We start from the raw sequence: 12,224 nt of genomic DNA on the forward strand, positions 1-12,224 counted from the left end.
GATAAGATCATTCAAGGGGTTTAGTAGATACAGAGCGGCCACAAAATGAAAGGCCCAAACATCTGACCTTGAGGTGTGACCTTGACCTTGAGCCAACATGGCTGGCTCATGAGTTCTGCACATCCTCTAGATTAGGTGATCATTTGACCAAAGTTTCATCAAAATCTTTCAAGATGTTTAGGAGATACAGAGCGGACACAAAATGGAAGGCTCAAATCTTTGACCTTGAGCCGCCGTGGCAGACTGAGTTCTGCCTATCACCTTGATGAGGTGATCATTTGACTCAAGTTTCATGAAAATCCTTCCAGGGGTTTAGGAGACACAGAGCGGACACAAATTGGAAGGCTCAAACCTTTGATCTTGAGCTGACATGGCTGACTCATGAGTTCTGCACATCCTCTTGATTAGGTGATCATTTGACCCAAGTTTCATGAAAATCCTTCAAGATGTTTACGAGATTCAGAGCGGACACTAAATGGAAGACTCAAATCTTTGACCTTCAGCTGTGACCTTGAACTTGAAATCCTTCACAGGGTTTAGGAGATACAGAGTGGACACAAAATGGAAGGCTCAAACCTTTGACTTTGAGTTGTGACTTTGACCTTGAGCCGACATGGCTGACTCATGAGTTCTGCATGTCATCTTGACAAGGTGATCATTTGACCAGTTTCATGAAAATCCTTTAAGGGGTTTAGAAGATACAGACCTTCAGCTGTGACCTTGACCTTGAGCCAACATGGCTGACTCATGAGTGCTGCAAATCATGTTGATAAGTTAATCATTTGACCCTAGTTTCATTAAAATCCCTCAAGGGGTTTAAAAGAATCAGAAAATATACAGAGCGGACACTAAATGGAAGGTTCAAACCTTCGACCTTGAGTTGTGACTTTGTGTTTGAGCCGACATGGCTGACCCATGAGTTCTACATGTTGTATCATTTGACCAAAGTTTCATGAAAATCCTTCAAGGGGTTTAGGAGATACAGAGGGAACACAAAATGTTATGGACGAACAGAAGGATGGAGGGAAGGATAGATGGAGACCATTCCTAAAATCCCCCACCACTCCTGGTGTGAAATTATAAATGTCCATATTTGAACCTAATCCTTGTCATAGCTATGTATTCTTGCCTAAATATGGAGATCATGGTAAAGAAGTGGTTAAGTATTATATTTACCCCTGACTGTCATCCTGAAGCCCAAATCTTCCTGCATTAGGTCTGGATAGAGCCCGTACAACATTCATCAACTGTTCTTCTTGTGGGTCTGGGTTCTGTATACTCTCTGGATTCTGGGTTGCCCTAACAATCATTGCTTCTAGAGCTGGTCTTAATGCAAGAATCTTCACTGCTACCTGGGGGTCTATCTTTAAATTTATCCTACAAGGAAATTTTTTTTTCTCTGTTAAAAGCTGCATATGAAAATACACAATGATGTGAGTATTTTACAATATGGATACATAATAATGACATTGTTCTAAATAGTATAAGTTCTGCCATGTTTAATATTGTTAATATTCAGCCATGTGGCTACATACCAAATTTGTTTGACACTGAAAATATTTGGATATGTGGCTACATACTGACCTTGTTTGATCATGCACAGCCTTATGGACAAACGATAACTTGATATTTACAAACATAACTATAAATAGATCAAAATGGAACATAGGGAATTCAACATTTTTCTAACATGTTACAATCTAAATATTTCTATATTTTGTACCAATTGCAAATTAGCTCAGTGGTAAAGCATACAGTCCATGTTCAACAGATCTTTTGCCGTGTGGGTTCGAAACTCAGCATCGACATTAAATTTTTATTTCACTTTTGCATAAACAGTTAGATTCATTCATGACTTCTGTGACAACACAACTGAGAAGTATCTTAAGTCAATATGGCAGATCAGAAAAGTTTAGCATTATATCAAATATGATACTGATTAAATGCATGCATTTAAGCCATGAAAATAATAAACATACTGTTGTGTTATATAAAGACATACATACAAACACAAACCATCAAAGAAAAAAACAACAAAATACGGGAACAAAAATGAAAATGAACAGAAAAAAAAAACAAAGATAAAAAGAAAATTAAAAATTAAAACAAGAGGGCCATGATGGCCCTATATCGCTCACCTGTTATCATTGCACTTGAGGACAAGAAGGTCCTCAGAAAAAATATCTAAGTCCAAAGGACAGGAACAACAAAGGGAAGAAATTAAACCAAAAAGAAAAAAAAATTCTTACAGGGTACAGATATGTAAAAATACACCTAAAAATTGGAAGTACCATCCATGTTGTACCACAGAAAAGTGGTCTTGATTTTTCCCTACGGCCAATAATAAAAAAGTTACTAAAAACAAGCTATTTATAGTAAGGTAAAAGTGAAGTAATTAAAAGAAAATGATTGTAAGTTAACAAAAGAAGGATCTGCCAAATAAATCTGTTGACATAAATGAAATTTCAGATCGGTATCTTCATTAGTTGTGGAGATATACCCATTTTAATTTGAAATAAAGGGAGGTTAATTTGAAATAAAATCAGCCCATAGTTATCTACCTTCATTGGCTCAGTCCAACTAATGACAATAATGAAATTTCAAAAAAGTCCTATAAGTACTTACTGATATAAATCCATTTTGATTACAATCAGGGGGGGTAATCAGATATAAAATAACTCTGGAACCTACGAATGAATCTGATTTGTCATGGAATCCAAGATTTATTGTTGTTGAAAATATTTTGGAAGTTTGTATCAAATAAAACCGTAAATGAAGTCTCTATATGGCTGCAAAAGCCAAAATAGCCAATTTTGGACCTTTAAGGGGCCATAACTCTGGAACCCATAAAGGAATCTGGCCAGTTCAAGAAAGGAACCAAGATCTTGTGGTGATACAAGTTTTGTGCAAGTTTGGTTAAAATCAAATCATAAATGAAGCTGCTATTGTGCAGACAAGGTCAAAATAGCTAATTTTGGCCCTTTCAGGGGCCAAAACTCTGGAATCCATTATGGGATCTGGCCAGTTCAATAAAGGAACCGAGATCTTATGGTGACACAAGTTTTGTGCAAGTTTGATTAAATTCAAATCATAAATGAAGCTGCTATTGTGCAGACAAGGTCAAAATAGCTAATTCTGGCCCTTTCAGGGGCCATCACTCTGGAACCCGTAATGGAATCTGGCCAGTTCAAGAAAGGAACCAAGATCATATGGTGATACAAGTTGTGTGCAAGTTTGGTTAAAATAAAATCATAAATGAAGCTGCTATTGTGCAGACAAGGTCAAAATAGCTAATTCTGGCCCTTTCAGGGGCCATAACTCTGGAACCCATAAAGGAATCTGACCAGTTCAAGAAAGGAACCGAGATCTTATGGTGATACAAGTTGTGTGCCAGTTTGATAAAAATCAAATTATAAATAAAGCTGCTATTGTGTAGACAAGGTCAAAATAGCTAATTTTGGCCCTTTCAGGGGCCATAACTCTAGAACCTGTAATGGGATCTGGCCAGTTCAAGAAAGGAACCGAGATCTTATGGTGATACAAGTTGTGTGCAAGTTTGGTTAAAATAAAATCATAAATGAAACCACTATCGTGCAGACAAGAAATTGTTGACGGACGCACGAGACGGACGCACTGACTGACGGACGAAGGGTGATCACAAAAGCTCACCTTGTCACTATGTGACAGGTGAGCTAAAAACCCTCATGAGGATTCAAACCCAAAAAATGATTTGCTTATATCCAATTGTTATCTGCGTTTTACCCGACTGAGCTATGTTGCCATATAATCATAGAATATTTAAGATGAAAGAAATACTAATATTTACTTGTTGGGTAATGTGCAAGCATTATGAATTGTTATTTTATCCGTTATCATGAAATAGAGTCGTCCTTGCGTTTCAGCGGAAATCTCATTATCATTGGGGATTAGTACTGACCCTGCTCTATACTGTAAATATTCAGTAGTGTGGTTACATACTGACCTAGTTTTATATTGAAAATATTCAGTCTTATGGCCACAAACTGACCTTGCTCAATATTGTAACAAGAGGGCCATGATGGCCCTATATATCGCTCACCAGAGTTAACCTGGCCTACTGACCCAGTTTTTGACCCCACATGACCAAGAGTTGAACTTAATCTAAAGATCATCAAGACAAACATTCTGATTAAATTTCATTAAGATTTGGTTACAACTGTGGCCTCTAGAGATTTCACAAGCTTTTCCTTTGATTTAAACAGGTGACCTAGTTTTTGACCCCACGTGTCCCAGATTAGAACTTGACCTACAGATTATCAAAACAAACATTCTGACTAAATCTCATCAGTTTCAAACTTAAATTGTGGTCTCTTAGAGTGCTGAAAAGATTTTCCTTTGATCTGGCCTAGTGACCTAGTTTTTGACCCCACATGACAAAGATTCAAAATTGACCTAGAAATGGTTAAGACAAACATTCTGACCCAGTTTCATAAAGATTGCATTACAACTCTGGCCTCTAGAGTGTTCACAAGCTTTTCCTTTGATCTGATCAGGTGACGTAGTTTTTGATCCAACATGACCCAGTTTCGAACTTGACCTAGAGATCATTAAGACTAACATTTTGACCAAGTTTCATAAAGATTGGGTCACAAATGTGGTCTCTAGTGTTCACAAGCTATTCCTTTGATCTGATTTACTAACCTAGTTTTTGACCCCACATGACCCAGTTTCAAACTTGACCTAGAAATCATCAAGACTAACATTCTGACCAAGATTCATAAAGATTGGGTCAAAAATGTGATCTCTAAAGTGTTCACAAGCTATTCCTTTATCAGACCTACTGACCTAGTTTTTGATTCCACATGACCCAGTTTCAAACTTGACCTAGAGATCATCAAGACTAACATTCTGACCAAGTTTCATAAAGATTGGGTCAAAAATGTGGTCTCTAGAGTGTTCACAAGGTTTTCCTTTGATCTGACCTACTGACCTAGTTTTTGACCCCACATGACCCAGTTTCGAACTTGACATAGAGATCATCAAGACTTACATTCTGACCAAGTTTCATAAAGATTTGGTCTAAAATGTGATCTCTAGAGTGTTCACAAGGTTTTCTTTTGATCTGACCTTCTGACCTAGTTTTTGACCACACATGACCCAGTTTCGAACCTGACCTACAGATCATCAAAACTAACATTCTGACCAAGTTTCATAAAGATTGGGGCACAATTGTGGTCTCTAGAGTGTTCACAAGCTTTTCCTTTGATCTGACCTACTGACCTAGTTTTTGACCCCACATGACCCAGTTTCGAACTTGACCTAGAGATCATCAAGACTAACACTGACCAAGTTTCATAAAGATTAGGTCACAAATTTGGCCTCTGGAGTGTTCACAAGGCAAATGTTGCTGTACGCCGGATGCTGCCAGACAATGACCGGTCACAACAGCTCACCTTGAGCACTTTGTGCCCTGGTGAGCTAAAAATAGTCAGCCTTATTGCTAAATACTGACCTTGCTCTATATATTGTAAATATTCAGCCGTTTGATTTATAAGACTATCTTCACATGAAAGATGTACAACTAAAAGTTTTAAGCAAATTGTATTCAGATAAAGTTGTGCAATTGAGCAACTCTGAATCCATTCCTTCAGCATATCCTTTCAATAGTGTTTGAGGAGTTGGACACACTAGATCTTTGCCTATATTCTATATAGCATAACTGTCAAATGGCCAACTACTGTAAAACTAGTCACAGCAAAAGTTCCTTCCTTAAAGGTCATCTGCACATCAACCTTGTTTCTGTGAAAGTTTGAAGCAAATCAGTCTAGTAGTGGGGGGGTGGGGGTGGTGGAGGAAATTGGACACACAATATTTCGGACGGAATTATGGAGAGCAGCAACGCTATATTGCTCCCACATAAAAGAAGATTCAAATAAATCCAAAAGACCACCTGTAATAAAGTTACCTAAATGAAGGAGTCTGATTATAATATGTGTGTGACAGACTTATGCCTGATGCCTAGCAAGTAGCAGGGGTAGAATTATACACTAGAAGCTTACCATCCATCTATGACAATCAGACCATCAGAAAGCGTAACATTACGTCCTGAGAACAGAAGCAGCTGTAATGGTGATACCATCGTCATTTGCTTACAGGATACTGCTCTTGTACGAATCTGTGAACAGAAATGGCATTCTTAAAAGTAAATTTATTTCAACAGTCAAAATACTTGAGTTTAACAACATTGTCTGTTTGTCAAAGACGAATTCTCCTTTGAAAAACCTTAAATTCTGAGGTAAATTTCTTAATTAGATCTGAGCTAAAAGAGTTAAATGATACTGTGAAATCATTAATATTCGTGGGGGACTAATTTTCATGGATTTCGTGGTTGAATCAATCCACGAAATTTAATCCCAACAAACAAGTAAAATTCCAATTCATTTTATGTTCAAAAGTTGAAATCCACGAATTTATATCCCCACGAAATTGCAGTTTTGACCAAAACCAAGAAATTTCATGCCCATGAAATTAAATGATTTTACAGTAATTACTATCTCATTAAACAAGAAGACCATGATGGCCTTATATCGCTCGTATTATGTACATGCTGCTTATAGTTCAATTGATGGTTTTAACATTATATGAAAGGTGAATGTTCACGACATTGCGCATTCCAGGGTGCAACACTATGCAATATATGTTCAGGGCGTCCGCTGCCTATCGCATTTGGAGCACTGGCTCCAACTTTGACTAAAGTGGCTCCAAAAAATCTCGATTGGCGGAACATTATGGCTCCGCATATATTTTCATTTTTTCCCCACGTTGTTATTGTGTATTTGGTCCGGAAGCATGGTTCCCGTTTCGCGCTTCTCAGATATTCTCCCGGGTAGATAAAACTGATAGCAAGTATCAGCTGACGCATGTTTTGACAGGTGTGTATATTACATAATGTTGTGACATGTGTGTGCGAGTTAACTGGAGCGGGAAAGACGGATGCGATCAATTATCAAAGAAAGCACATTTTCAATGGATATGTTTGAAGTATACGTTGATGTTTATTTTAATTGATCCAATTATCGATGACCAAACCAATTTTATTGATCAATGAGCGGCGACCCATTTCTTTTGAATGACTGTTTCCACGCTGTTTTCCCAACGATTTTTTTCGGTTCTTTGTACGAGATTAACTTAATCAGATAATATTTACGGTAATTGCGATAATTATCCGACATTTTAAAATAATTTCAAACTTTTCTTTCAATTTCTGCCGTATTTTGTAATTTTAGCATGATACCTCGTGTCAGTTTTGTTGTTCGCAGTTTGATCTCGGTTGGAGTTGATACTCGATATTTAATTACTAAGTATCGTAATATCAATGATTTTTATATTTCTTTCAGCAAAATAATGTTAAATTTACATGAAATTAAAATTGTATAAGGAAAAAATCAACAACAAACAAACACTCGATCTTTTACGGAATGTAACGTTAATATTAAATTTTAGCGTAGACAATTAGCGCAGAGAGTAGTTTCCCTTTACCAAAATGGCGAAAATCGTAAATAAACTTATTTTGAAGTTGAAAAATTGTGTATACCTGTGGCTACTACGCCCTCACGATTCAGGGGTGGTCCCGGAGGTCATAAATCTGCACATTTTACATGAGTATCAATGGTATGTTCAGTAATATGATGAAAGTATAATGACATTTATTGAAAATGTATTCAGCTGTTCAGATTTGCACTAAAAGAAACTTGCTATGAATTCAAATGAAAAACAAAGAAACAGAACATTATTCCTGTTTGTTTATATAACATGCTTATGATTAATAAATACCTACTGTCTGATTTATGATTGCAGTCATTATTTTTGTCTTGCAAGTTTTCTTTATTAGAAATATCATAAAATGTTAGGTTCTGCATCAAGATTGTATTGTACACCATGTAGTAAACAATGCAGTAACTTACAAAAGAGACATTTCTAACCAAAAAACCTTGGAAATATACCTTTTGTTTGTTGTAGACAAAGGTGTGCAATGCGCAAAATGCACCCTGTCCCATTTTTAACAGTACCCTACCCTTTTAAGAGCTCTCGAAAAATCCCTATAAATGTACATCTTTCTGTTTAAAAGAGTCTGTTGATAGTTGAAAGTTGATATATATGATGAATATGAGATTGTGTTGTTAATAAGCATGCTAATTTAATTTTGTATCATCATTGATAAAACGACTTAAAATTGTTATTTATTTGTTACAAGAAAATATAAAACACAAAAGATATTACATTAATACATAGTAAGTGTAACAAGTATTATGTTGTTTATTTTATACACATATCCCTTCTTTATGCAAACAAAACAGACCACGGCATCAAAAAAATGGACTGGCTCCAAAGTGGCTCAAAGTGGCTCTAAAATTTTGAAAGTGGCTAAACTGGTGGCTCCAACTTTTAAAATCCCAGTGGACGCCCTGTATGTTCATATTTGCATTACCACAGATTTTCTTATAAAAGTCCATGTCCATAGACAAAGCTGATTTTGACCCCAGGAGTATAACTTGAATGATTTTAGTTAAGGATTACTACCCTTAGCTACTTGCCAACTTTATATAGAGGCATTACTTTAACGATTTTAGTTAAGAAGATTTTTAATGTTTTTCTTTTATAATGTAGCAGTGTGTATATAATGTATATAATTTGTCTATGATATCGATTGTCCGATTAGCTCAGTTGGTAGAGCATCTGACTTGCAAGCAGAAGGTCGCAGGTTCGAGTCCTGTATCGGGCTGCACATTTTCCCGCTCCTATTACATTGGTGCCGTGAGTGTGGTGGCTAGCCTTGGAATCCTAGAGCTAGGGTGAAGCAATGGCTGGGTTAGTCAAAAGAATCTGAGTTTGTCTTTGAAAAAAGGAGGGAGGAATGTAGCAGTGTGTATATAATGTATATAATTTGTCTATGATATTGATTGTCCGATTAGCTCAGTTGGTAGAGCATCTGACTTGCAAGCAGAAGGTCGCAGGTTCGAGTCCTGTATCGGGCTGCACATTTTCCCGCTCCTATTACAATATATTCTTTTAAAACAAGTGAAACCCAGGTTGTGTCCTATTTCGATCAGGCCCATGATTTGAACAAACTGGGTTGAGAACCTCTACAAACTGCTACATATGGCAAGTTTTCCACCTTTTCTGGAGGAAGGTCCTTGGTACCCCTCTAATAAATATTGTTTTCTGTTAAACTTTGTTTTTCAGGCATTAGTGGACACCTGGGTCAGAAACACTGACCTTGTACTATATGGCTTCCTCAAATGAAGATTACTACACCCGAAGTGAGGCTTCATGCCTACATTGGTAAGACAGCAAGTGACAGCAACATTGACCAGTCCCCTACAGATGACCCACAAACTTGTTTGATGACTATTACACAGTACTAAATGCCAAATAGATATTTAAGCTCACGGCTTTGATGTTTTTATTCATTTTAAAGTTTTTCTTTTAAAATGCCATGGCAACCAAAGTTATAAACAGAACATAATGCCTTAAACAACTCTGACCATTTAAGGAATATCCTGGCCAAGTTTCATCAACTTACATCAAATGATTTCAGAGCAGATGTTATTTGAATAACAGAGTGCATGGATAGACGATGGATGAGGAGTGATCACAATACCTTACCCCAAGCATTTCATGATCAGGTGAGCTAAAAGATGGAAGGAACTCTGAACATATACTTTCAATCTTCAATAAGTATAGCTAACAAGTCTGTAATAAAATGCAAATATATTAAAGCATCGTGCTTGCGTATCAAGGTCTTTTCTTTTTTAGTTGAAATACTTCGATATTATACATGTACTACCTTACCATAGCATCCTTAATTGTAAAATCAAAATCTTGTGGAGCTTGTAACCTTTCACATTTAAACTAATAAATATTTGAATATGATTATCTAAACGGTTTTTCCCGGCTTACATGATATATCTATCTTTTTTTTTCTAACAAATCATAGTTTTCGGGGAGGGGAGGGGGGGCTATTTTTGTGTGTGTTTTTTAAGTTTCAGGCCCCATTTATGAGGTAACCCTACTTTTCCCCATGCCATTAACCTTTAACTTGTAGTTACACCTGAATTTTCAAACAAAATTTTGAAGGCTTTTGATTAACATCAGCCATGAAAACAATGTTAGTAAACTAACCTTTTCACCAAAGATGAAGTATGGAGATGGGAACTTGATTTCTCTGTTGCTACAGTTGACAGATGATTTGTGTACAAGTGCTGCCCTACTCTCAGTTGTTAGGACTTTTCTTTTCTCTTTATGGTAACAAACATTTGGATATAATCCCATAGCTAACAATGTGATAACCTGAAAAAAGTGACAAAGTTAAAATAAATCTGTTGTTAACATAATCAAAAAGTAAAGATATCTCTTGGTACAGTTTCACTGCAATAAAATATAGAAGGAATAAATTTTACTATATCTATAGCTAAGAAAGGCTAATCTTATATGGCTAAACTCACTTATTGGTTATAAAATTTGAAAATGAGACCAAAAATCAATGAAGTAGATGTTTACTACATAAACATAATCCAAATTTTGATGTAAGAATCATAAGATCTATGTTTTTGGTCAACTTGTTAAAACTAAAATCAATCACTCAAGTCAACTTTGTAAATGGATACTCAAGTAGCTTTTATAGTAAGTCCAACTCCTTGCATTACGCTTTCTGTTTATAAACTGAAGAAACATTTTTTTAACGTAAACAGGAACAAACTGTTTTCTTTTGTTTATGATCTTACCACATCCATTTTGTTATCTGGTCCATTGTAATTGAACATCTGTGGCATGAGACACTCCTCCGGGAAATCAGCATTGACAAGGATGTCACGTATCTGGTTTGTCGCCTCGCTGGTCATCCTCAGTGTTGGCATTGATAGAGATTTTGTCTCGCAGAAATAACCTTCACTCTGTTCACCTCCTTCCCTGTATAAAGGTTATAATAATAATAATAATAATAATAAAGACTTTATTTAAAGAGGCAACACAGTCAGGTAACCCGATCTTCCCTGTGAGCCTCATCATATATACAATATTTACAACAGTGTAGACTTTCAAATTAACATAGTAATAAAATACATAATTATAGCCATGACAAAAAGTTATATAATGCAATAAATAATTTGAAATATATGCACACAGGCACTCACACACATACACTCATACATGCGCACACACATGTACAAAATGCACAATTATAACAGTAGAAAATGACACAGATATTTCTATAATTAATAAATGTGGAATTTCTAAACTATATCTCTTGCAGCGTATAAAATGTTTCTTAGACTTGCCTGTGCGAAAAATGTTTTTTAATGCGTACATCTTACCACATTTAGATTACTGCTGCTCTATTTGGGGTAACTGCAATGCAACAGAAATTGAAACAATTATAAAATTTCAGAAACGAGCAGCAAGAACAATTCTTGATACTAATGTTGACACTCCATCAGAGGAACTATTTACTACACTAAATTGGATGAAATTTCCTGACAGGGTTAAATATAAAAAAGCAATCATTGTGTACAAATCACTTAATGACATATGCCCAGACTACTTCAGAACAAAATTCACATACTTGCACAAAGTCAAAAAAGTTAACTTAAGGTCATTAGATTCAAAACAAAATCTGTACTTGCCAAAGCCAAACATAGAAATATTTCGGAAATGTCTCGATTATTCAGGTCCCAGTCTATGGAATGAGTTGCCTGTTGAAGTCCGTACTGCAGAAAACTTAAGTTGTTTTAAACTAAAATACCTGGCATACTGGAAAGGGTCACAGGTCTAAAAATGGTTTTCAGGGGCAAATTCCACATTTATTAATTATAGAAATATCTGTGTCATTTTCTACTGTTATAATTGTGCATTTTGTACATGTGTGTGCGCATGTATGAGTGTATGTGTGTGAGTGCCTGTGTGCATATATTTCAAATTATTTATTGCATTATATAACTTTTTGTCATGGCTATAATTATGTATTTTATTACTATGTTAATTTGAAAGTCTACACTGTTGTAAATATTGTATATATGATGAGGCTCACAGGGAAGATCGGGTTACCTGACTGTGTTGCCTCTTTAAATAAAGTCTTTATTATTATTATTATTATTATTACCTCGGTAGAACTACTGACTGTACATAAGCCAGATAACTTACCCAGATAAAAGAATTCTACAACCAATAGAAGGTTTCGACTCATAGAT

The 12,224-nt window shown here is 35.8% G+C and overlaps 1 protein-coding gene across 3 annotated transcripts in view; it reads right to left on the reverse strand.

Moving 5' to 3' along the window:
• LOC123546037 (ATP-dependent RNA helicase A protein-like) overlaps nt 1-12,224 on the reverse strand; it is a 67,973-nt gene that overhangs the window by 2,534 nt on the left and 53,215 nt on the right. For all 3 annotated transcript variants that reach the window (XM_053524513.1, XM_053524514.1, XM_053524515.1), the window contains 4 exons: nt 10,764-10,947; nt 10,162-10,329; nt 6,039-6,154; nt 1,177-1,377 (listed from right to left, as the gene is read on the reverse strand). In XM_053524513.1, the coding sequence (XP_053380488.1) occupies nt 1,177-1,377; nt 6,039-6,154; nt 10,162-10,329; nt 10,764-10,947 (669 nt within the window). The remainder of the gene's footprint in view (nt 1-1,176; nt 1,378-6,038; nt 6,155-10,161; nt 10,330-10,763; nt 10,948-12,224) is intronic.

Source organism: Mercenaria mercenaria, chromosome 15 (genome assembly GCF_021730395.1).
Source record: "Mercenaria mercenaria strain notata chromosome 15, MADL_Memer_1, whole genome shotgun sequence".
NCBI classification, from domain to species: domain Eukaryota; kingdom Metazoa; phylum Mollusca; class Bivalvia; order Venerida; family Veneridae; genus Mercenaria; species Mercenaria mercenaria.